The 26,719-nt window shown below is 38.8% G+C and overlaps 2 protein-coding genes across 3 annotated transcripts; one reads left to right on the forward strand and one right to left on the reverse strand.

Annotated features, from left to right (window-relative positions):
- The first annotated feature begins 3,324 nt into the window (after nt 1-3,324).
- On the forward strand, nt 3,325-4,605 carry LOC142613352 (uncharacterized). 2 transcript variants are annotated; one of them, XM_075785668.1, is made up of 2 exons: nt 3,325-3,449; nt 3,562-4,605. In XM_075785668.1, the coding sequence occupies exon 2, from the start codon at nt 3,592-3,594 to the stop codon at nt 4,231-4,233; it is 642 nt and encodes a 213-aa protein (XP_075641783.1). In that variant the 5' UTR covers nt 3,325-3,449; nt 3,562-3,591; the 3' UTR covers nt 4,234-4,605. The 2 variants fall into 2 exon arrangements, with proteins under 2 accessions (XP_075641783.1, XP_075641784.1); XM_075785669.1 differs by having other exon boundaries at nt 3,569-4,603.
- Nucleotides 4,606-5,249: 644 nt separating this feature from the next.
- Nucleotides 5,250-9,540, reverse strand: LOC142613351 (uncharacterized). Its single transcript, XM_075785667.1, has 5 exons — nt 8,623-9,540; nt 7,649-7,754; nt 7,410-7,555; nt 7,251-7,317; nt 5,250-5,566 (listed from the first exon to the last, which is right to left on the reverse strand). The coding sequence occupies exons 1-5, from the start codon at nt 9,339-9,341 to the stop codon at nt 5,555-5,557; spliced, it is 1,050 nt and encodes a 349-aa protein (XP_075641782.1). The 5' UTR covers nt 9,342-9,540; the 3' UTR covers nt 5,250-5,554.
- Between the last annotated feature and the right edge of the window lie 17,179 nt (nt 9,541-26,719).

Here is a 26,719-nt window from a genome sequence, read left to right on the forward strand (position 1 = left end):
TGCATGCTTCTTTTTGGTGTTTTGATGGAGCTAAAATAGCTATATAGCTATTTAGCTCCACTGCTGCAAGTGCTCTAAACCCGTTAGGAAAAACAAATGGAAACATCATATTTTAAATCATCAATTAATTTTATTATTATTAAAAAAACAAATTTAGAAAGCCAGATTTATCACTATCTCTCTCCTCTCTGTTCTCACTACCATGCTGGAATAAAGGACCCATATTTCTTATGGTCTCTGCGTCATCGACTAGCTTCCATATTTCTAATGGCGGAAGCTCTAGAAACTCCCTCATACAAAGTGAAACTGGCCATTTTGCAAACTTTTTCTCATACAAAGGTTTTCAATGCTAGATTTGTTAACAAAGTTTGGTGCCCCACCCCAACAGCGTCCTTTGGTTGCTTTGTGGTTGGAAATGTTAAAAGTTGTCCTTTTTGCCGGCTCTACTTTGAACTTCATCTTTTCCCATTGTAAAAAACAAAACAAACAAACATAAAGTACTTTTCCCATTGTAACCAAAATGGCCTTTTCCTAGGCACCCTTAATCATAAGAGATTAGTTTTGTTTTGCAATCTTTATTTGGGTTTGCAAATTTTGCTTAGCAATCTTTATTCATTCTAATGCCGGAATAGAAAACCCAGATGTCGTTTTTTCCCTTATATGGGATCATGAAACACCATGGTGCCGACGATGAGAATATAGACGAGAGAGATGGTGGCAGAGATTTGGGTTTTTTTTTTTTTTTTTTTGAATAACTAAAATTAATTAATAAATTAAAATATGATGTGTCGATTTCTTTTTCTTAATAACTGATGTATCACTCATATTTTAAGAAATTTTTAATGAATTTATGATATGGGATCGTTGGAACCATTAATTATAAAATAAAAGGTCAAGAACTCTAAAAAAATCCTTTTTAATGAATTTATGATATGTAGCAAATTACCCCAAGAACTCTAAAAAATCCTATTTTTAAAGTAAAATAAAAGAAAAAAAATTAAGTATATATATTTTTCACTTTTTAGGCAAAATGAACCATTTGATTATATTTTAGGCCACTAAATTACCTTCGCGTTCACAAAAGAAGAGCCTCTTTTACACGAGAAGGTATATCATACATTCTGTGCATGTATCACATTCATTGAATATATGGTATATTTCCTCCTTTCACACAGTTCACTTAACAGACACATGTTCTGTCATTTAACTTGGTTCTGTTCGTCCCAAAAGTTTGTAGGCATAAAATGATAAAACTTCCTCTCAATTATTAGAGCACTTTTTCTTTTTTCTTATTTTTTTAATGGAAGTAGAATTATTAGAGCACTTGGACCTGATTAAAGCAGTGAACTGTGAAAGGCAGCATTCACACTAATAAATATATATGAACACGTACAAAGTTCATCACTATCAAAAGCAGTAGCCACCATTTATAAAAGAATTGAAGCATGCCCAAATTATTGCTATTCTTTTTTGGAATTGCACCAGACATTTACGGCTGTGTTCATATCGGTAGGGCACGACCGGCAGACCAACCTAAAGTAGTCCCATCAGCTTCCTAGAGCAAGTTTCTTTATTTTTTAAATTGAATCATTAGCTGAAAAAAAAAATAATAAATGAGAGAGGCTAACGTAGGCGTCCTCTAAGCTTCTTCTACATCCAAAAAAATAGCAACATAATTAAAATATAATTTTTATCACAAATTACCTCAAGAGCAAGTTGTGAGTAATGGAGTAAAAACACTAGAACACAAAGCCATTAGGCAAAAAGACAAAGCCATCGTCGCTTATGCTAGCCAAATCCATAATCTACAAACCAGAGTTGTCGCATAAAATAGACAACCCATATCAAACCATAAACCATGAACATAAACCAAATCAAACCAAATCCATAAACCAACACAAATTCATATCAAACACAACCCAACCACCCAACTCAAATCTGGAAATGAAGAGAGAGAGAGAGAGATGAATATAAATTGGGGTTAAATTGGTTTGTTGATGAACAATGTTTCAATACACTTATTAAGACACTATTCATTTGTAAATTTTTGGGACAAAATTTTCAGGGGACTTTAGCTATTTTTTTGTTTAAAAGTTAGTTTATTGGGGCTGATGCTAGTGCCCTGGCAACTAGATCTTACTTTTATTTATTTTTATTCTTCTATAAAGGCTCATTGGACCTTGAGCAGTTGAGCCAACTCATATATTACGACTCAGAGTCATGGTCTAGTTCTCAGGGTCTTGGTACGAGGGAGGTTCTAAATCCAAACCTTTGGGGCGATGGCATGATTTTTAGTTTAATTTAATAACTACTATCATTTACATCTCACTTGAAGCCACTGATATTCTGGGTAAAATTGAAGTCAAGCTATAACTTAACCTAGCAAAGGGTGTGCTTTTTCCCCCCTTTGTCCAAGGCTCTAGGCCTATCAACCATTAGTTCTTCAACTAAAAATGAGTTATTATAATTAATTAATTATGCCTAAATGAGTTGTCACCACTAATTGTCCCTCTCACTTTTTTTTTTTTTTTTTTGCAAATATGGAGAATATAAGAAGAAGATGTAATACAATGGTGAATTTGTCAAAATTCACCTCCAATAAAAAGATATTTAGTAAGGTTGTAGCCTATTTGTCAAAATTCACCTCCAATAAAAAGATATTTAGTAAGGTTGTAGCCTAAGGCTACAACCAATTTTGTAACTAAAATTTGTCCAAATAAAAATAACAAAACCTCGTTTTTACAACTACAATGCTTATTTGGAGAAATGAGTTCATCTTTTTACAGATCAATATTTACACATAACTAAAGCATTCATTTCATTTTTAATCCTTATCAAAATATAAAACATTTTCTTCTTCTCATAGTAATGATAGTATGGCCTTTCTTTTATCTTTAAAAAAATAATAATAAATGCCAAAACCAAAATGGGCCAACGGTTGGGGAGGGTTCACCCAACAGATGGTTGAGTTACTTTCTAAACAAAAACATTGAAATTTTCGTATCATTAGCCCATCTCATTTTCTTTATGGGCCTTCGTCATTATCAATTGTTGTTGTAATTTATGCTTCACATATGAATCATATGATATAGCTCTCACGACTCAACTGAATGTTAGCACGCTTAGAAATCATGCAAATTGCTCTATCCACCAGAATGAGCTCACACGCGTTGGTTCATCGTATGCATGCACACCCTCTCGCTTCTAATTTTGCTGCAACGGCTCATACGTCCCACAAACTCTTAGTATTAAGAACAACACTATATATATGCATACTCCTTTATTGGGATCCACACTAAACCTAAGTATTATCAAGCTACTTTGATTGCATGAGCTACAAATTAATTACATTACCATAACAGCTCAGATAATACTTTCTTCTGAATTGAGCTTGTTAACTTTCTTACAATACGCAGTAGGAAGGCTAAAAGGCAACGGGGAATATAGTGGTAAGCTCTAATCTTTGATTTCATCCTTTGTTATCTATCCATAATAATTCAATTTATTGTATTTCTTTTAGATGTTTTACCTAAGCAAGTGTTGTGTTGTATTCTTTGTAAGGGTGCAGTTGCATTTCTACTGAGGAGAGTCATGGGAACATATAATGTGGTCTCGTGGAATCTCATTTTCATGGTTTTGGGGCTCTTTAGCTACACACTAGTTGAAGCCAACAGAGAAGGAAGGTTTTGGAGTGGCGAGAGATATGGATCAAACCATGTGCTACATAGTAGGTTGAGTGAAGGGGCTGGCCATCTAGGGCTAACTGCTGGTGGTTATAATGGAGGAAGTGGTGGAGGGGGTGGGATTGGGTCAGGTTTTGGTGGAGGTTATGGTGGCAATGGCGGTGGAGGAGTTGGTGGTGGTGGTGGTGGTGGTGGTGGTTTTGGATCTGGAAGTGGTGGTGGGGGCTTAGGCAATGGAGGGTTTGGTTCGGGTGGTGGTAGTGGTGGAGGGTTTGGTTCTGGTACTGGTGGTGGAGGGTATGGTACAGGTGATGGTAGCGGTGGTGGGTTTGGTAGTGGATGGGGCAAGGGTGGCTATGGTTCAGGTGGGGGAGGTGGTGGAGGGAGTGGTAGCGACTTCGGGCCTGGGTATGGTCAGGGTGGTAGCGGTGGAGGAAGTGGATTTGGCTTAGGCTCAGGCTCAAGCTCAGGCTCAGGCTCAGGATATCAAGGATATGTCACTGGCACAGGTTCTGGTGGGGGTTCATACATGCCTCCAAAAAAGACATAACTGAATTTAGTAGTATTGTTTAAAGCTATAATAAGGATGAATGACTTCTCCACGTTTTAATGTTTCAAACCTCAGAACTTAAGAGGGAACCAAAAAAAAAATAGCAACTATGTGTCTTTTTAGTTTACCTCCTAAAGTTTGATACGAAGCTTGAGCTATATTATGTAATAAACCAAGTAATTGACTATTATTTTGCTAAAATCATGTGTCCCCCATCTTCATGGATGGAAAATCTTATATTTATTTTTAAATTCTGCAAAAGTCAATAATTTGGTGCTTGGTAATTTTTCAACCGGTTGTCAAAAATCATTTGTTGTATTAGAATTTAGAAAATCCAACCCAAAAGCAGCTTAAGCAATTATGAGGAGGAATCAATACCTAACAAACGTGAAACTCACGAAAAATTTGGGAAAAGTTGTCTGGGAAACGCATAGTATCATCCGCCAAAGATGGTCCTAAGCTATCCTTTTGGAAGCTCATTAATTCTTTTAATACTCTACTTATGGTTCATATGCAAAAAGGGTGATTACGCTAGAAGCCTAGAAGACTAAAAGGAAACTACTATTCTATTGAGACAGCATGAATAACTGATATTGAAAATAACAGTTTCGTTGACTTCTCAAAGGATATTAGCCTGTTCAACAAGGCAATCTATTGTTAACCTACTTTGCAATCAAATACTATCAAGAACACAAGTTCTGTTTCATGGCCCAAAAGCCATTGAGATAATAGGGACACTTTAGTTTAACCAACTAGTTCACCCTTCCCAAAAGTCTAAACGTGAGGGGCACTTTCTATTGCATGAGAATGAGTTTTAGATTGTCAAGTTTGACAAAAGCAAATACTCTCTTTTTGGTGCAACTATCTTAGACACATTTGTGCAACGCTCCTTGGACATTCCTTTACGTAATTCCAACGTCCATCAAGTGATGCCAATATCAAGCATAAAAACTTTGAAACGCAGCAATCAAAACAAAAAGGCAAACAATGTAAGGGAAAATCAGACAAGAAAAATCTTCCACGTAAAATCAGTCTATTATATTGAACCGCCAGGTAATAAATTTTGGGATTCGCAGCTGAATTGTATATTATTCACACCCATATTCACAATACATACATAGGAAGTTTTTACAACACAACATGATGATGATCTTAGGACAGATTAAATGATAGTATAAACAGCACAAGAACTTCTCATACTTGAAGCACATTTTAAACTTGGTGATAAGTATCAGAACTTGGTGATAAGAATCAGTCCTGCTTCTAATCAAGCAAATCCAGGAGAATAGCCCCTGTGGTTGGGGAGAACAGAGCATTTCTTTCATTCTTTGGCCTGAAAATTTTCACACTAGACTAAGTTATATATAGTTTTTTTTTTTTTTTAATGATTTGGATTTCTAAATAACTCTTCATGACATATCAACAAAGGTCAGAAACTGGGTGATTAGATAGTGTGGGAAAACTTTTAAATCTAACCCAAAGGGACACATCAAAGCAAACCTGATGCTGGGAAGAATTATAAGTATCAAATAGAAGCAGAAAACTGCAAGGCTAGAAATGCCAGAAAAGTCAAGAAAACAATTGAGAAAAGCTTATAGGCTCAAAGCATATGAGCAAAACTTCTAAACTCCTCGTATTTGCAACAATTCGATCCAAAGAAATATTCTGATTATTCATGTACTCAATAGTTAAATGATAGGCAGTCCTTCCTTTAGTTCATTCATCAGCCAAAAATGTACAACAGGACCAAGTCTCTAAACAAGCATATGAAACACAATCTGTGGTGCTTTTAATATTATTGTTCACTCTCTAGACAACGCCAATGCATAAGACTCCTATTATTCAACATAGAAAGCCAAATAAAAGCTGATATAACTTATCCTCCAAAATTTTCAATTTAAAAGGTTCACTACATAGAAGGGTAAGTTCCTTTGCCTTTCATCGGAGGTAATTTCTTAGGTGTCAAGAGTTAAGACGGAGAAGGTGAGAAGGGAGAATCTTATAATGCTTCTTCTATTATTCATGTACAAAATTGCTGAAGGTACCAGGAAGCACCACCATAAGTTATAAATCATGAAAAAATTTAAATCAAAGTTTTGATTAGAACAAACTTCAGAGTCATATTTATGAGCTTTGTTATAATTTTAATTTTAAGAATGTATTAACATAAATGAATTAATTGAGTTCATTAACGCGACATGAGTTAATATCAGACCATTGATTCTCTGAAACAACGTATGACCAGTGTTCTACAAAGCAAAATCAGGTTGCTCCTGCAGAGAGCTCGGAGAGGATGTCAACAAGGAAGTTATTCATAAGAAGAAGAAGAAGAAGAAGACAAGATAGAAGTTTCTTTTACAAATAGGACGACTCAAGATCTAGAAGCGTTAGAAAGCATCTAAAGCTATCATATTGTTCAGAGTACAATCAACATTAAGTAATGTATATCAAGAGTGGTGAGGAATAGGAAACTTTAGAGAATAACAAATATAGCACAGTTTACTGGATTTCAAAAGTGAAGAAAATAAAGTAGAAGCTGCTCCAATTTTCTTACAACTTGTATTTCAGTGTTATTTGCCTTTTACTTCTTTTCCAACCACACAATTATTTTAATTACTGAAATATTGAAATCACAACCCTTTAAAAGGTTCTAAGTATCGCTTAAAAAAGGTTCCAAGTGATGAGGTTGGAATCATGGATTTGGACTGCAACTGCTACATATTTTAGGAGGTTCCTGTAATATTGCTTTGTTTCTTGAAGGTTTTTAGAAACTTTTTATGTACATCTTGATTCAGTATTAACATAATTAACACCTAAACTGGTTCTTTTTATGAGCTACTTTTCTTTTTACCTCCTCTCTAGCTACAAAAGCATAAATATTCCAGTTTCTACCATCTGTGTAGTAAAATGAACTTCTGCAAATTATCTACTCCACAAAACCTCATGGCCTAATGGTACTTGGAGATAATTAAATAGAGGGATAGGTAAATTAAATGTGAACAATTTTATTATCATACCTTGTCCTCCAAGTTTGAGCCTCCAGTCTGATCAGCTTCCTCAGCTCCACTCTTCTGTTCTGGTTTCCTGCAAGGAAGAGGCATGTGCAAGAAAAGTAAAACACAATAAACAAAGATAAGATATTAAGACAGATGGAGGCATAAATTCTATTAGTCTACCTCTCATCTATATAATCTGTATAATTAGGTTGATGCTGTGAAAATGTCCTAGCGTCAGGAGCAACTGTACTGGATATTTCAGCTTCTGAGGATTCAGCAACAGTACTGGATACTACTGCTTCTAAGGAATCAGCTTTAATGCCTCCCTGTATAAAAAATTATGTCCAAATAACTTGAGCCAAACATTCTGTCATTGAAGAATCCAGAAAGACACAGTGATCAAAAAGCAAAAGACTTACAGCAAATTTGTCTTCTGTCCACCCAGGAACTCTATCTGAGAGAAGGTCGATATACTGCTCCATTGCCACCTCTGGACTCATGTTCCCCAGCTTTTGCCAAGCATTCCTTGCACAACGTAACCAGTGCCCTCGATCACTCACACATAGCAGCTTTCAACCCTGTTATTATGACTAGCAATCAAGCTATACCGTGTAATTTGGTATAGGGTAGTCCCTAGAGTGTTCTCCACATTCAGATTTTTTCTAAGTTTGAAAAAGTTTTCCGGTGAAAAGATTTTACAAGTGTTATCGTGTAAGGTCTATTTTTGAGCACCTAAGGAAGTGTATCTAATCTTGTGCAATTTACTTGGGATTGGACACATAAATGGTAAGAAATTCAAAGAGAGGAAAAGAATTTGTAGGTCTGAGAAAATATTGACTGGGTAAGGATTCTTGGGAAGGAATGCATAGAACTAACCTCAAACAATGTGACTAGGTAAATCTTTAACCCTTCCCCCTCTTACTAAGTGTTTGTGAATGACCCTTTTTTTTTTAATCTTTTCTAAGTCAAAAAGATTGAGATATAGAACCATCTAATCCTTAAAATGCTGGAAGGCCATTACATATTCTCGAACTCACCAATCGAACACCTAAAGCCATTATGAACTAAAATACTAACTTTTTTAATTTTAGCTTCGCGGCGTCATGAACTAAAGTTTATCATGCTAATTGCAGATTATGGTGTTTTCTTCTGTATCTCAATTCTTAAACCTCAAATGGGTGATCATCACTAAAGTTTATCTCCCTAATGCAATAATTCTATAAGCGAATTGAGAAGAATACAACTCAATCTTAACCTCAGTCAAGCACTATCTATTGATTAAAACAATTCAACAAACAAAAATACAAAATAAACATCTAAAACCAAGTCGAATCCTTTTTCTTTTTTTTTTTAAATAAAGAATTTAGAAAGTTGAGGAAATTAAATTTAGTACCACTTGGCACGAGCAGAGAGCTTGAGAGGCATAGGCTGAGATTCACGACAAGGACCTTCGGTGGCAACTTTGTGAAGCCCATACAATTCCAATTGCACATCACCTCCTACATTCACCAACCTATCTTCCTTGTCCCCTGATTCCGCGACGAACTTTGCTGCCACCGCAAAAGCTTTTTCCAACTCGCTCCTCTCTATTCCTTCCCAATCATCTTCCTCTTCGCTACAATCAAGCCTCGTCTCCTCAGATATTTCTGCAACGACTTCCTTCTCCGTTAACGATTCTTCAACCTCCTCTTTCTTCTCCAAGCTCTCTTTTACGATCTCTACCTCCGTTAGCTTCTCCGGCAATTCAACGACCTGAGGCTCTTCTTCCAAAGCTCGCTCCGGTGACTTTTCCGGCAGTTCAGGAATTTGATCGCCGGAAACTGTCTGAATTTCCACGATCTCCTCGGACTGAAGGTGAAGAGGTGGTTCAACTTTGAATTCTTCAACCTGTTCTTCGACGGATTGATGGAGCTTCCTCTCGCTTTGGAAACTCTGAACAGTCGAGAACTGAATATCCTCCATGACAATCTCTTGAGCAACATTTGGAGTTGATTTCACCTGCGAGTCGTGATCAGAGCCAGCAGACATAGCCATAGAAACGAGCTTAGCGACGACGAGAGAGAGGATGAGAGTGAGAGAGGCTGTGACCAAGAGCTCCTGCACTAGCTCCATGGGGTTCAAACTCCGAAGAAAGATAACACACACAGAGAGAGTCAGAGAGATGTTGAAACTGAAAAGAAAGTGCGTTATCAATCAAAGAGTTACACAAAGGAAAATATAATGATGAAGAAAGGAAGAAATATAAAGGTGGGGGAGGAACAGAGAGAGAGAGGAAAGGATATTTGCGGAGAAGAGCAAAGCATATTCGAGCTATTTGCCTTGCTTTTGCAAAATTTTATAAAGCCTCATGGGTCCCGCCGTCCCGTTATTCTTTTCTTCGTAACTTAATTACGTTGTTGAAGAAGACTTCAAGTCGCGGAGGGGTGTTGGTGTTGTAGTTGTACACTTGTTCAGAACGGCATTTAAACTATGAGTCGTGCTAGATCATCGAAAATGCATAATTTTGTGTCACAACTCATATGACTGGTGTAAATGTGTCCAACGATAGTCGTACATTTATTCAGAACAGCATTTAAACTATGAGTTGTGGTAAGCAGGGCCGACCCAACTTAATTTGGGGCTTAAGGCAAAAGATTTATGTGAGGCCTTTTATATATAAATATTAATTAGTTAAAATTATTTAATACTAATTAAATATATAAATACAAGTTGTGCTAAGACCACCAAAAATGGCATAATTTTTGTTACAACTCGTCATATGGCAAGTTATGATTGGTGAAAGTGTCTGTGGGTCATGTGAGGACACATCATCACCAATCACAAATCGTTACGTGACGAGTTATGGTACAAAATTGTGTCATTGTCGATAGTCTTAGCATTTTTCTTTAAACTATACCTATGCCCATTCCAACCAAAAGCTTTTTTTTTCAATAAAAAAAGGGCTAGAACTTGTGGTCACTCACCTGCCCACATGAACCCTACTAGCATATGGTGTGGTACTATTCGAGTAATAGCAGGTTAGTTTTTAAAAGGTTCAAGCTAAATATACATTTTAAAAAACTAAATCCAAAGAATAACACACACACACACATATATATATATATATATTATTTATTATTAATACATGAAGAGTGCTTGTAATTTTGATTTAACATTTGAAATTTTCTTAGGTAGTAATAAGTCTTTACATTTTTGCAACATATATATTAGGGTTGTCCATGGCAACTCGAAACCTGCCAGAATCAACTGACTTGGCGCCGCTTGAACCGAGACTGACTCAATCAAAGCAACTCGCGATTAGTGACAAGTCTCTGACAGTAGAACTCGAGGGGTGCGAGTTAAGCGACCGTTTTGGGTTTCAAAACTCGACAAAAACCATACTGATCGAAGGTCTCTCACCGGAAATACCATCTCTCTCTCTCTCTCTCTCTCTCTCTCTCTCTCTCTCTCTCAACCTTAGATTCATCGAGATTTGCCAAGATCTCGTCTAGATCCGGCGAGATCTCGTCGATATCCAATGAAATCTAGGAAAACATAATTAAATTACATATGATATACATTAAGTACGCTTTGATTAATGATATGTGTATGACATAAAAATAATTAAAGGGAACAAAAAATGCATTAATCAAATATATAAATACATTACATGTTTTTAGCAAAAATCTAAGGGGCCTTTATTTAAATTTATGTCCAAAACAAGAGGGAGGGAAGATTTTTGAAAAGTCAAGGGGGCCATGGCCCCCCTACCCTCGCCCCTTGTGGAGGTTACCACAACTCCTAGACTCGGAGATGTATATTTCAACTTTTACATTATATGCTTAACTAATTTTACTTTCATGTTTTATGAGAAAATTTTGGTTTGAGATTTCCTCCTTGGCCTGTGAAAGTCTTATAAATTTATTGGTTAAGAATATTAGTTCATGACATATGGTGAGTTGTAATTGGTGTAGATGTGTCTGTCGGTAGTTGTACATTTATTCAGAACAGCATTTTAACTACAAGTTGTGCTAAGACCACCGAAAATGGCACAATTTTGTGCCACAACTTGCCACATGGCGAGTTGTGATTAGTGAATGTGTGTCTCTGGGCCATGTGAGGACACACCTTCACTGATCACAACTCACCATGTAGCAAGTTGTGGCAAAAAGTTGTACAATTTTCGATGGTCTTAACATTTTCCTTTAAACTACACCTATGCCCATTCCAACTAAAAGCTTTTTTTTTTTCAATAAAAAAAGGGCTCGGACTTGTGGTCACTCACCTACCCACATGAACCCCACTAGCATATGGTGTGGGACTATTCGAGTAATAGCAGGTTAGTTTTTAAAAGGTTCAAGCTAAATACTAAATCCAAAGAATAACACACACACACACACACAGATATATATATATATATATATATATATATATATATATATATTATATTTACTGTTAACACATGAAGAGCGCTTGTAATTTTGATTTAACATATGAAATTTTCTTACGTAGTAATAAGTCTTTACATTTTTGCAACATATACATTAGGGTTGTCCATGGCAACTCGAAACCTACCAGAATCGACTGACTTGGCGCTACTCAAACCGAGACTGACTCGATCAAAGCAACTCACGATTAGTGACAAGTCTTTGACAGTAGAACCCAAGTGGTGCAAGTCAAGCGGCAATTTTGGGTTTCGAAACTTGACAAAAACCAAACTGACCGAAGGTCTCTCACCGGAAATACCATCTCTCTCTCTCCCTCTCTCTCTCTCTCTCTCTCTCTCTCAACCTTAGATTCATCGAGATCTGTCAAGATCTAGTCTAGATCCGGTGAGATCTCGTCGATATCCAATGAAATCTAGCAAAACATAATTAAATTACATATGCTATACATTAAGTACACTTTAATTAATGATATGTGTATGACATAAGAATAATTAGAGGGAACAAAAAATGCATTAATCAAATATATATAAATACATTACATGTTTTTAGCAAAAATCTAAGAGGCCTTTATTTAAATTTATGTCCAAAACAAGAGGGAGGGAAGATTTTTGAAAAGTCAAGGGGGCCATGACCCCCCTTACCCTCGCCCCTTGTGGAGGTTACCACAACTCCTAGACTCGGAGATGTGTATTTTAACTTTTACATTATATACTTAACTAATTGTACTTTCATGTTTTATGAGAAAATTTTGGTTTGAGATTTCCTCCTTGGCCTGTTATTAGAAATTATTGTAAATTTAGTGGTTAAGAATATTAGTTCATGACATTAATTTGTTACAATTTAATGAAATACTCGACTATGACCTATGAATGATAAATAACTACTTTTAGAAAGATTTATTATTTTTTCTTTATTACTCGTGGTCAATTATTTATGACAAAAGGTGTGGTGCACAAGTTGTACCTAGACTTTTTTCAAATATAAAAGTGCATTAATGAAGTAGTTAGTTGTGACCTCTATATGAAAAAATAATTACTTTTACAAAGATTCATTACTTTTTATTTGCCGCTTACACTCGATTATTTATATATCATATTATATATATAATAAAAGTTGGGCTTAGAAGTCGTGGTTGTGCCACGTGTCTTCACCAAATTGCATAAATTTTAATAGAGTTTTGAAAATTAATATAATTTTTTTTTCTTATCTTTTTTTCCTATAATTTCTAAGTTGATAAAAATTTTAATTTGAAATCACTTCTTTAGATAAAGTTTGATGGACACAAAAACTTAATTATTTAATATCAACTTAACTTCTTCTCATCCATTAAGGGAAAAAAAATTATTCTTAAGCTTCAAACTTTCATAAATTATTTATATATATATATATTGTTCTTATCTTCTTAAATTGCATGATTTTTTTTTTAGATTTTAAAAAAATAGATTTTTTTTTGTTCTTATCTTCTTCTCCTATAATTTCTATTTTTTAATAAAAATCAGCTTCACACTTTCATAAATTTTTACTACACATAAAAAAAATTGAAGAATTTTGTTTAGATTTTAAAAATTGCAATATTTTGGATAAAATAGAAGTTTAGTTGTTATTATCCACTTAAACTCTAATAATCAATTTTTAGGATGTACACAAAATCTTAATCAATCATTGATGTTTATCAATTTTATTTAAACCACCATACCGACAACATTCATAAAAGAACAAACTCATCAATAAGAATTTCAAAAGATTACCTTCTTATGGTTTAATCATTGAGTAGAACTAAGCTCTAGATTAGTTGTGTAGTGCTCCAGTAAAATATTTTCAATTCCAAGATCTTCAATTCTAAGATTGTTCTCATTTAAACTCTCGAGGTCAAATAAAAAGAATCGATCAGAAGAAAATGGCCTGATACTTGAAATCATAAGTTCATCGCTGCCCATGCAGCCAAAGATGCTCTTAAAATTCACCAACGGTACAACTTTTTGAGTCCAAGATTCAGCAACACCATAATCCCCCCCCCCTTTTTTTTTGTAATCTGAAACCTTGCTTCTTAATGGTATTTTTTTACATGTAGGCTTCGGTTCATATGGCTTGCTCTAGATGCGGTTCACTTAGCTTACTCTCATAGATCTAATCAGAGTTAGAACTGGAAATGCTCTTGAAAAGAAGTTAAATATTTGTATGAGGAAATTTCATCATTATTGATCCTTCAAAGTATTTGCAGGTGCTAATACAACTAGAAGGATGATATAACGTTGATATAACAAAAATTCAATAAGTACTAAACAACTGTGGTGGATTTGGTGGTATCTTTTAGAATGTATCTCATTATATATAATGATTTAATTATGTAAATAACTCTATTTATTTACTATATCTCATGTTTAAATATTATAAAAAAAAAATTCTAATCGATTTAAGTGGAATAACAATTGAAGGGGATAAAAATGGTATATAGACGGGGACGTTGAGGACGGATCGACACCATGGGTGACCCAGCTATGACGGTTGGGTGTTGCTGAATATCCGTCTTGTATAAATTAATTGTGAATGCCACGTGGCATGTCGTTTGATATATTTCAGATAAGCCTTTACTTTATCCCCACGCAAACGTGTATACTTGGACTTCTTGCGACACACGTTTGGAAAGACTCCTATATGGAAAGGAACTTGGGAAGGAAGTTGTATCCTTAAAGAAAGGTAATTCTACTCAATATAAATACTCCAGAAACCCTAGGTATGAAGGTACGCATAATATTCTTAACTCTGGCACTCTAGGGTTAAAGGAACAAGATTCTAACTTGACCTTCGGAGGGTATTCGGCCGACACCACACCGGTGCTCTCTTCTAGGTCCTTTGTTTTCCTTTTTCAGGTGTTGTTTTCGTTCGAGGAGCGCTTGCAACTCACTGGTGATATTTTCAGCCTCATCAGTTGGCGCCGTCTGTGGGGAATAGCTACACTAAGGAGGAGGAAGAAAAACTTCGGATTATTTCAGCCTCGCTCTATCCCTGAGACAAAGAGTTGCATGGCACTCACCCGATCGATGGCAACGAACAATAATCAAGGCGACGAACCACGCGCCACCGCTTTGGAAAGGCAGGTCCAAACGCTTGCAGCGGCGGTTGAGCGCCTCACTAAGCAGAACCATGATTTGGAAGAGCAGTTGCGGCAAATAACTGCACATCAGAGCGCACCACAGGAAGATCAGGAGGGAGCTAGTCCCGAAGGAAGGAACGCGGAAAGACCTGAGGGCAGCAACGCTCCGACTAGACCCGAGCGACAAGAAAGCAATCAACCGCTTGCTTTAGACCCTGTGCCGACTCACATAGCCACCGAAATGCAGGAGATGAGGGAACGTATGGATGCAATGATGAACGCCCTTAAGGGACGAGTATCCAGCAATCTGGACGACCTAGTCCATAGAACGGATTCACCATTCACAGCGTTGGTGAATTCATACCCCGTCCCTTCAAAGTTTAAAATGCCCCATGTAGAGAACTATGACGGATCCAAGGACCCGTTGGATCACCTGGAGTCTTTCAGAACTCTAATGCATCTTCAGGGTGTACCGGACGAAATCATGTGCAGGGCTTTCCTCACCACCTTGAAAGGGCCTGCGAGGGATTGGTACAGCAAGTTGACGCCTATTTCCATCGGCACTTTTAAGGAATTAGGTGCACAGTTTGTATCACACTTCATTGGAAGTCATCGACACAAGAGGTCTATTGCATGTATACTGGGAATTAAACAACGAGAGGGTGAGACATTGAGGTCTTATATAGCCCGCTTTAATAAGGAATCCCTCTCGATAGACGAAGCAGACGACAAGACACTTGTGGCAGCATTCACAAATGGGTTACAAGAGGGTAAGTTCTTATTTTCCCTATGTAAGAATGACCCAAAGACTATGTCCGATGTCTATTACAGGGCAACGAAGTATATGAACGCGGAGGATGCCTTGCTGGCCAGAGAAGACTACAAACCAAAGAAAAGGGAAAGAGAGGAAGATATGAAACCAGACAACGGACGAAAAGTGGCTAGAACCAGAGATCGACGAGAAGACCGGAGACCCAAACCGCCTTCAGGGAGGTTCACAAGTTTCACCCCCCTCACAGCCCCAATTGACCAAGTGCTTATGCAGATCAAAGATGAAGGAAGCTTGACATTCCCGGGCAAATTGAAGGGAGATCCGAACAAGAGGCCAAGAGATAGATATTGCCGCTTTCACCGTGACCACGGCCATGATACGACGGATTGTTATGATTTGAAACAACAGATTAAAGCCCTTATAAGGCAAGGAAGGTTGCAAAGGTTCGTGAGGAAGGAAAGAACTGATCATCCTCAGGAGCAGAATCCTAGACGGGAAAATGAGCGTCCCAGACCACCGGTAGCAGACATACGGATGATAATGGGGGGCAACGCTTCAGTAGGATCGTCCAAGAAGGCCAGAAAGACTTATTTACGGACGGTACAAAGTGTCCAGTCGACGGGACCTTCATTAGAAAGAATACGGCGAAACGACTCCAGTATCGATTTTTTTGAAGACGAGGCCCGGCGCCTTCACCACCCCCATGACGACGCGCTTGTGGTTAGCATACAGGTAGGGGATTTCAACGTCCACCGAGTTCTCGTAGACAACGGGAGCTCAGCAGACATCCTTTACTATCCTGCGTTCCAGCAGATGGGGATTGCAAAGGAGCGCCTGATCCTGGCACGCGCGCCCCTCGTCGGCTTTGGGGGAACCCGGGTCCATCCTTTAGGATCCGTCACATTGGAGGTGACGGTAGGAGACTACCCACGACTGATAACTAAAAATGTCTCCTTTCTAGTGGTTGATTATTCTTCAGCATACAACGCCATACTCGGACGTCCTACTCTCAATGCATGGAAAGCTATCACTTCAACCTACCATCTGATGATCAAGTTTCCCACTGAACATGGAGTTGGAGAACTACGCGGAAATCAGGTAACGGCACGGGAATGCTACGTGGCCATGATGGAGATGGATGACCACGTACAGACAATGAGCATCGAAGAACAGAGAACAGTGGCAGAACCCGTGGAGACATTGGAAGAAGTCCAACTAGATGATTCAAGGCCCGATCGAACCACCAGGATAGGAACCTCGGTCGACCAAACGATTCGACATGCGCTCCTACTGTTCCTCAAAGAAAACCAAGATGTGTTCGCATGGAGCCATGACGACATGCGGGGATAGATCCGACGGTCATAGTCCATAAATTAAACGTATCACCCTCGTTCTCTCCGGTCCGACAAAAGAAACGCGTATTCGCCCCGAAAGGGATCGAGGCTGCGAGAGGAAGTGCGAAGCTACGAGAAGCGGACTTCATACGAGAGGTGTACTACCCGACCGGGCCGGCAAATGTGGTAATGGTCAAAAAGTCAAATGGGAAGTGGAGAATGTGCGTTGATTTCACGGATCTAAATAAAGCGTGCCCTAAAGACAGTTACCCGCTCCCACGAATTGACGCCTTAGTGGACTCTACCGCAAAACATGAGTTGTTGAGTTTCATGGACGCCTTCTCGGGGTACAACCAGATTAAGTTGGAGAAGACGGATCAAGAGAAGACATCATTTGTGACGAGTCAAGGGCTTTTTTGCTACAAGGTGATGCCATTCGGGCTCAAGAATGCGGGAGCCACATACCAACGATTGATGAACAAGATGTTCGAGCACCAGATTGGCCGGAACGTCCAAGTCTACGTAGATGACATGTTGGTAAAAAGCGTAAAGGCGTCGGATCATCTGAGGGACCTCCAGGAGACTTTCGACACTCTTCGAACGTACAAAATGAAGCTGAACCCAAGTAAATGCGCATTCGGAGTAACTGCTGGAAAGTTCTTAGGGTTCATGGTGTCCCAGCGGGGCATTGAGGTCAACCCCGAGAAAGTGAAAGCAATTATGGATCTATCCCCTCCAAGGACGGTGAAGGAAGTGCAAAGCCTGACGGGAAAGATAGCAGCCTTAAATAGGTTCGTATCAAGAGCAACCGACAAGTGTCTCCCTTTCTATAGAACGCTAAGGAAATCTTTCGAGTGGACGGACGAATGCCAAAGGGCATTTGAAGAGCTGAAGGCGTATCTGTCTGCCCCGCCATTACTTAGCCCGTCTACGCCGGGGGAGGAATTATTCCTGTATCTTGCTGTCTCATCGGCAGCGGTGAGTGCGGCTCTCATTAGAGAGGAAGGGAAGGTCCAGAAGCCTGTGTACTTTGTGAGCCGGGCGCTACGAGGCGCTGCGGAGAGGTACCCACGGATAGAGAAACTCGCCTTCGCACTTGTAACCGCAGCTCGAAAACTGAAGCCGTATTTCCAAGCCCACACAATAACAATCCTGACGGATCAGCCATTGCGGAGAGCAATGCACAATCCTGAAACCGCCGGACGAATGGCTTTGTGGGCTATCGAGCTAAGCGAGTACGATATCCAATACCAGCCACGAACAGCTGTGAAAGGACAAATATTGGCAGACTTCGTTGCGGAATTCACTACACATGAGGTGCAGGGGGCAGAAGAGACGCCTACATGGAGAATTCACATAGACGGATCCTCCAATAAGCATGCGGGAGGAATCGGAGTTGTACTCCACACCCCGGAAGGAGATAAGATTGAATGTATGATCCGCCTGGAGTTCCCTGCTACGAATAATGAAGCGGAGTATGAGGCCCTGGTAGCGGGATTGGAGCTTGCAATAGCAGCTGGGGCCAGGAAGGCAATGGTCTACTCCGATTCCCAAATCGTAGCTAGCCAAGTTAATGGGAGTTATGATTGTAGGAATGAACGAATGAGAAGGTATCTCGATGAAGTGAAGGGTCGGACGAGTGCCCTCCAATTCACGATAACTCAGATACCGAGAGAAGACAATCAAGAAGCGGATCGACTCGCAAAGGCTGCTTCAGCCGAACCAATGGTCGTCCCAGAGCAGGTATTGTCCTTCGTCCAATATTCATCGTTACTAGATAATGTTCAGGTGCAGGAATTAACCACGGGAGATGATTGGACGGTTCCAATTGTGGCGTACCTCATGGACGGCAAGCTTCCAGACCGGAAGGAAGAAGCAAGGAAATTGAAGGTTAGGGCTGCCCGATTCATACTGATCAAAGGCATCCTCTACAAAAGAGGATTCTCCCGACCTTATCTAAGATGCCTGGGCCATGACGAAACGGACTACGTAATGAGGGAAGTTCATGAAGGGATCTGTGGAAACCACTCAGGATCAAGATCTCTGGTACACAAACTACTCCGGGCAGGGTATTATTGGCCGACAATGCAGAAGGATGCCCACATGTACGTAAGAGCCTGCGATAAGTGTCAGCGATTCGGCAACCTTATCAGACAGCCAACGGAGGAACTCACGCCCATGACGGCTCCATGGCCATTCGCACAATGGGGGTTAGACATCATGGGTCCATTTCCTATAGCGGCAAGACAACTGAAGTTCTTGGTGGTTGGTATCGACTACTTCACCAAGTGGGTGGAAGCAGAAGCTCTTGCTACTATCACGGAGAAAAATATTCGCAACTTTGTATGGAGAAATATTGTTTGCCGATATGGGATCCCGAGAGTGCTCGTGTCAGACAACGGGAAGCAATTCGACAACGATGCGTTCCGAGATTTTTGTTCTCAGCTGGGAATCAATAATCACTACTCGTCGCCCGCCCATCCACAGGCCAACGGACAAGTTGAAGTCACGAACCGGTCCTTGTTAAAAATCATCAAGACCCGGCTCGAGGGGGCAAAGGGCATATGGCCGGACGAACTACCAAGTGTCCTATGGGCGTATAGAACAATGGCAAGGACGCCAACGGGAGAGACACCGTTTCGATTGGCGTTTGGTGCTGAAGCCCTCATACTAGCAGAAGTGGGATTGACGAGCTACCGCGTGGAAAGTTATGACGAGAGTAAGAATACTGAAGCATTACGTCTAGAGCTTGACCTTGTTGATGAAGTTAGGGCAACAGCGGCCGAAAGACTGGTGCGGTACCAGGACATGATGGCAAAACATTACAACTCTAAGGTTCGGCACCGGGACTTCAAAGTTGGAGATCTAGTGTTGCGAAAAGTGCTTGGCGCTACGAAAGATGCATCCCTGGGAAAGCTGGGTCCCAACTGGGAAGGTCCGTACCGAATCATCTCATGGCGCAGGAAAGGAACGTACTACTTGGAGACATTAGACGGAAAGAAGTTAGGCCACCCCTAGAACACGGAGCACCTGAAGAAGTACTACCAATAGTGCAGCAGTCACAATACCTACTGCCTTACTTTTCAGTCTAATTTTAGAATGTTACGGCTTTTACTTTTTAGAGCTCAGTTTTTCTTTTTCATGAACAATTTGGTTTGTTGAACTTATGAGAGGAATTTTTTATGCATGCTGATGGAAAGTCTACAATGAAATCAAAAACAAGTCCACAAAGTGGACGGATCACCCAAAAGGGTGAAAAACCTAGAAGTCCACAAAGTGGACGGATCACCCAAAAGGTGAAAAACCTGCAAGTCCACAAAGTGGACGGATCACCCAAAAGGGTGAAAAACCTAGAAGTCCACAAAGTGGACGGATCACCCAAAGGGTGAAAAACCTACAAGTCCACAAAATGGACGGATCACCCAAAGGGTGAGAACCTACGATTCCACAAAGTGGACGGGTCACCAAAAGGGTGAGAAACCTACTAGTCCACGAATTGGACGGATCACCAAAAGGGTGAGAAACCTACTAGTCCACGAAGTGGACGGATCACCCAAAGGGTAAAAACATAGTCTACAGAGTGGACGGATCATCCCACGAATGAATGTTTACATGGTGGACGGTTAGCAAAAATACGTTTGAAAGTCCATTCACAAAGTGGACGGGTTAACTGGATACATGACGGTTAATGAGCAAGCAACATGCAATAAAAAGACTTGATAAGTCAAGTTTAATAAATATTAATGACGGTTTAAAGTTCTTTTACAACGGTAAAAACTTTTACAAAAAAAGCAAGTATTCTATTCATTCTTCGGAGATGAGTTCCCGTCCAATGGACCGTCGTCTGGCTGAGTAGGAGGTTGAACTTCACCTTCATCGGCTGGAGCAGTGACGGCAAACACTTCGTCTGTACTTTCTGACTGGACGGATTGCGCAAGTGTTTGCCCTTGAGCATCAATGTTGATATGAGATACGTCCAAGTCAGGGTATGACGACTTAACTTGACGAATAGCGTCATCGAACCCGTCTGCAAAGGAGTTTCCAAGCTCCGTCAGAAGATTCTCAGAATCACGGTATTCTTGGACGGCTATCTCCTTGGCATTGTCAAGCTTCGACACCGTCTCCGTCAGCTGCTTCTCTTTGTCCTTTAAAAGTTCGCGTAGATGCCCATTCTCTTTCTCCACTTCGCCTCTAACTTGCTCCGAGCACTTAAGCTTTCTGTCCATATTAATCTTATAGGTCTTCAGCTCATGTAACTCTTCCTCCATCGTCTTGTTTTTCTGTCTCAGACGGTCCATGGATGTCTCATGATTAAGGCAACGGCCAAAAAGCCCCTTCATCATCACCATGGCCTAAAAAAAAATAAAAAAATAAAAAACAATGTCATGATAATGACGGGCGTAAAGGAACTTAACAACAATACTAGACGGATCCAAATTACCTGTGCAAGGGTGAAGAGGCCTGTTTCACCCATCGCCTCCGTCGAGTGGTTGCCGAGGTCTGCGTAGTCGTCAGCTGTCAACATGGACGACATCTTCTCAAGGGCATAGTTCGAATCTTCCCGGAAGAGGACGGGTGGTTTCTCCCCTGAAGGTGCTGGACCCTTCATTAAGCCTTTGCCTTTTCCATGTTTGACGGGCGTTTTCTCAGCTTGTAAGGCCACGACGGGTTCGACGGTGGTCCTTTGTTTCTTTTGAGGACGGTCCGTCTTCTCATGTTGATTTCGTTTTGACGGTACCGTCTGGGCCGTCCCCTTTGCTTGACCTCCGTCCTGCTTTTTCTTTGCTGCTTGCTGTTTAATAAGGGCTCTCCTCCTGGCGGCGTCCATCTCTGCGAATCAAAGACGGATGAGAGAGGAAAGGTAAAGTAAAGCAAAAGAAAAATGAAAGACGGGAATAGTTTTGACGAACTTACGTTTTCGAATTCTGTTGTCGTATTGACGGGCAGCGGATGAAGGTTCTGGTCCGTCACAATACCAATTCAGAGTATCAAGGGTGACTAGTTGAGCCCAAGTTCTTTCCTGCAGTTTCGTCTTGTTAAAAATTCTCTCCAAGAAACTCCACTGCTCCAAGTTAACCTGAGGACTGTCCCGAGCTGCAATAAAGGACGGTTAGACCTAGAAAATAAAATTAACTTCAAAGACTGGACGGAAGCAAAAAAGGGTACACATACCCGACGGAGGCATTATGCCCCATGTTGTGTCGACGGGCATGTTAGTTACATCTCCTGGACGGCACATCCATTCGTCCCCTTCCAAAAAGAAGTAACGACTCTTCCAGTCTCTATTTGAGTCTGGAGTGTCACTGACGAGCCTCAATAAGGGACTTCTAGCTGCAAAGCTATACATCCCCTTGGACTTGACAATCTCTGTTGGATGGTAACAATGGAAAAATTCTTCCACCGTCAACCTTCGGGCACCTTCAGACATCGCCCCATACAAAACCTCAACCCCAATGAACACTCTCCAGGCATTGGGGGAAATTTGGGTGACGGACAGACCAAGGTATTGAAGAAGTCGACGGTGAAGAGAACTTAAGGGAAATCTGAGCCCCACCTTTAAAGCTTGCTCGTAGATCCCCACACCGTCTAACCCCTTGTAGTAACATTTCTCGGATTTGTTGGGAAGACGTAGACGGATGTTGTCTGGTATTTGGTACTTTGTCCTAAGTGTGTTGAGTTGAGATTCAGTCATGGACGACCTAAAATCATTTACCGTCCAAAGAGGCAGCATGACGTACTCCCTAAAGCCATCTGGGCCAATTACTGATTGGACGGGGGGATCCACACCGTCCAAGCTACTACTGGACGACTCTGAACTCTCCGTCTCCAGACCACCATCAAGGGAAGAAGAGGTACTTGACGGATTCCTCTCTTCACTTGAAGTGTCAGGATCTCTTGGACCTGACAGAAACTTTTCATCGTAGCCCGCCCCCTCGCGGACAAACGACTGGTTACTCGACGCACTAGACATTACCTACATTTATGACGGTACAACCTAAGACACCGACGGTTCTAAAGAAAATGCATATACTTAAAAAAGTGAAATTCAAAGAAAGACGGAGAAAGGTTTGGAATACGTACCGGATCGATATGGTTTCTAACGAGAAACTACGGACGGATCTGCTGAAATGACGGGAGGGCACGATCGTTGTGACGGGTGTGCTCTGCTCACAAGTTTTTGATATGAAGATACAATAAGGAGAGAAAAATCTGGCTTTTTATAGAACAGAGGGCACGGAATACGAAACGACGCCTCATTTTGGGGAAATAGCCAATCCACGAGGGCCACGTGCTTTTCGTCAGAAATACAGGCCACGTGTCATCGGTCATGGTATGCCAAGGCCGTCCCCATTTAATACATTGTTTTAAGTCATTCCATGGATCCGTCAGATTCTAAGGACGGATCCAAGGACTGAAGGGGGCAACTGAAGGGGATAAAAATGGTATATAGACGGGGACGTTGAGGACGGATCGACACCATGGGTGACCCAGCTATGACGGTTGGGTGTTGCTGAATATCCGTCTTGTATAAATTAATTGTGGATGCCACGTGGCATGTCGTTTGATATATTTCAGATAAGCCTTTGCTTTATCCCCACGCAAACGTGTATACTTGGACTTCTTGCGACACACGTTTGGAAAGACTCCTATATGGAAAGGAACTTGGGAAGGAAGTTGTATCCTTAAAGAAAGGTAATTCTACTCAATATAAATACTCCAGAAACCCTAGGTATGAAGGTACGCATAATATTCTTAACTCTGGCACTCTAGGGTTAAAGGAACAAGATTCTAACTTGACCTTCGGAGGGTATTCGGCCGACACCACACCGGTGCTCTCTTCTAGGTCCTTTGTTTTCCTTTTTCAGGTGTTGTTTTCGTTCGAGGAGCGCTTGCAACTCACTGGTGATATTTTCAGCCTCATCAACAATGTTTCAGATACAAGCTTGAATTGCAAGTTGGTGAGACATAAAAATTGCAAATTTGTGTAGTGTTTGACAAAAAAATAAAACAGAGGAGTTAAATCATGATCAAGTACCCGCAACTCTCCAATATGAAAGAAGAGGTAAGAATGGTAGAAATTTTATTTGTCAAATCAATTGAAATTGATTGTGTTAGATTGAAAATTGATGTTTTCTCTCTTTTGAGACCATATAAAATATTTAAATGAAATAAGCTTCTTCTTCTTTTCATGTCTAGATTATATATAATCATTTTTATCTTAAAAAAAATTTATAATAAATTTACATTCTCATAAAATTTTACTATATATTTTTTCTATTAGGGAATCAGTGGTACACCAAAAACCTTAGGATGACACTTTAAAAGGAGGGGCAACCAACGGTGAAAGGCATTCAACAACAGTGAATTAGAGGGAAAAAATCCTTTAGAAAAACTTTGTTAGAATTCAAAAAGAGAAAAGAGAGGGAAAACACCGTCCGGAATCCTAAAGCAGTTACTAGAGAATACACTTGGATCCAAAAGGATTCAAACTTGCAAATCTTAGAGGCCTGAGGAGTCATTCAAAACCATGATAACGAACATCACTCCTCAAATAATGGAGACAGAAAATTGATTATATATATATAAAAAAAAAAAGGGTGATCTAAAAACAATAGATATTTAAGATGATGTGAAATCTCCATGACTTCGCTGCCTCCCCTTTGCTGTCAAAATTAATTCAATTTTCATGTGAGTATCTTTACTTTAACTCTAAGTCTAGATTTTTTTTTTTTAATGTTTAGAAATTAATATTGTTTGTAATTATTGAATTCATAGTTTCTTTGTCTATATATTTATGTGTGTGTTATTGTGAATTTTGCTTGCAATTTTTTTAAAAAAAAATTTATAAATTTGAGTATTTAATTTGTAAATTTCGGGATGATTACTTGGGGTTAAAGTAAAAATATTAGGTCAATTTTAATCATAATTCATACAATAATAGGGTGTTAGGTGTTGATATTACTTTATGCTTATTTACATTAATTAACATAAACATCTTAGCATGTTTAGTGTTGATATTAATTTGAAACTTTGAGATGCAAGTGCTTCATTATAATTAAATATAAATGTTATTTGAATAAGTAAAAGTTATGTCTTGGTCCGACCGGGTATAGCATTTCTCTTCAATCATTAATTAGTATTTCTCCATAAAATTATTCATGTTATAAGTTTATGACCAAAACCGTGCAAAGCTCAGCCCATTTACAACTAAAAGCTTTTAGAAATTTAAAACTTGCCATAATCTTTAAAATATTTTTACTATTTTATTTGTAATTAAATTTAATTATATTATCAAAAAATATTTTTTTTAAAAATATTTTTTTTTAAATTTATATATAATTCTTTTATTAAGCCGTGCATCTCACGGGCATAATACTAGTATATATATAAAACCGAAACCTCTGAAACTCTCACAATTTTTCATGTTAGCACAATATTTAAATAAAATTATTTTTGTTTAGTCCAAAATTAACAAGAAATGAAACTTTGTCTATTTAACAAGTCCAACTTAAACTCGAACTCATCATTATCATTTTTTAAAACGTATTTAAATAAAATTATTATTTTATTTAAATAATTTTAAATAAAATTATTTTTGTTTAGTCCAAATTTAACAAAAAGTGAAACTCTATCTCTTTAACAAGTCCAACTTAAACTCAAACTCATTATTATCATTTTTTAAAACAAAATTATTTTTGTTTAATCCAAACTTAATAAGGAGTGAAGTTCTATCTCTCTAACAAGTCCAACTTAAACTCAAACTCAAACTCAAACGTTAATAATTAATCTCCAAATTTGCGAGATTAATCATGAACACTATAAAAGCAATGCAAACCCCAATTTTTTTTTTTTTATAGCCAAATAGAGGTATAAGCTCTTCTTCTGTTATTTTCTTCTATTTTTTGGTCTTCTAGAAGTTTAAATATCTAAAATTTTGAGTTATTTTTTTACAACATCTGAAATTGTTTAACAAATTTTTTGTAAGTTATTGCACGTTCAAGTAATGACTTCTCTATCAAATTGTAACACAAATTAAAGTCATACAAGAATAAATCATGCAATAGTGTGATTTTTTAATCAATTTAAAATTTTGTAAAATTATTTTAGTCTATTTCACACATAAATAAGTTTTCGTGCATAACACATATTAGCAACTTTTTTATTATAAAAAGTGTGGCACATTAGTCGTATCTAGTCTTTCTCAAATATGAAAAATGCACTGGTAGGTTTTTGGATGTTATCAATGAGCTGTCCCCAAAATAAAAGAAATGTTATCAAAGAACATGTTTACCTTTTAAACCCAAGAATGTGAATCATGTGATGAATGCATTTGCGTGCATATTCGACCCATGTGATATTGTGACGGTGGTAACTCTAAAACATAGCTCTTTAGACTTCTTTAGATTTTTTTTTTTTTCCATTTTTTTTTTTTTTGTTTCTTTGTGTGGCAATTGGCAAGTGCCAAGTGGCAACGTCACTCATAAGTGTTTATAGTAATGAATTAATGATGATTTATTGGTAGGTGAGAATAGATGACGATTGACGAGGCTTCGAGTCATACATGCGGCCACCTTTTTTATCTAAACAATAAACATCATTAAATTCTCTCTCACCTTTTTCTTTTTCTTCATTTTTTTTGTAAAAAAAAAAAAAAATTAAATCATTATAATTCTATTTCTCATGGTTCGAAAAGTGCAATGAGGTAGGCCGTATATGCTATTTTCGTTGCATGTGTCTTCCTCCTCATATGGAAGTGGGGAAGAATCAGCATGTATTTTCTCACAATGAGGAGGATTTTCTTTTTAATTTATGCAGATAGACACATCAGTAGGTGACATCTATTTTAACTAAATAGGGACTTC

Source organism: Castanea sativa, chromosome 10, assembly GCF_040712315.1.
Source record: "Castanea sativa cultivar Marrone di Chiusa Pesio chromosome 10, ASM4071231v1".
Classification (NCBI taxonomy): Eukaryota; Viridiplantae; Streptophyta; class Magnoliopsida; order Fagales; family Fagaceae; genus Castanea; species Castanea sativa.

What these genes read in the sequence shown, in the direction of transcription:
- LOC142613351 (XM_075785667.1), bottom strand. Translation starts at nt 9,341, where the DNA reads ATGGAGCTAGTGCAGGAGCTCTTGGTCACAGCCTCTCTCACTCTCATC. An exon ending in GGACAGAAGACAAATTTGCT is followed by an intron (nt 7,556 to 7,648) that starts GTAAGTCTTTTG and finishes TTTTTTATACAG; the next exon opens with GGAGGCATTAAAGCTGATTC. An exon ending in ACAGATTATATAGATGAGAG is followed by an intron (nt 7,318 to 7,409) that starts GTAGACTAATAG and finishes TCTTCCTTGCAG; the next exon opens with GAAACCAGAACAGAAGAGTG.
- LOC142613352 (XM_075785668.1), top strand. Translation starts at nt 3,592, where the DNA reads ATGGGAACATATAATGTGGTCTCGTGGAATCTCATTTTCATGGTTTTG.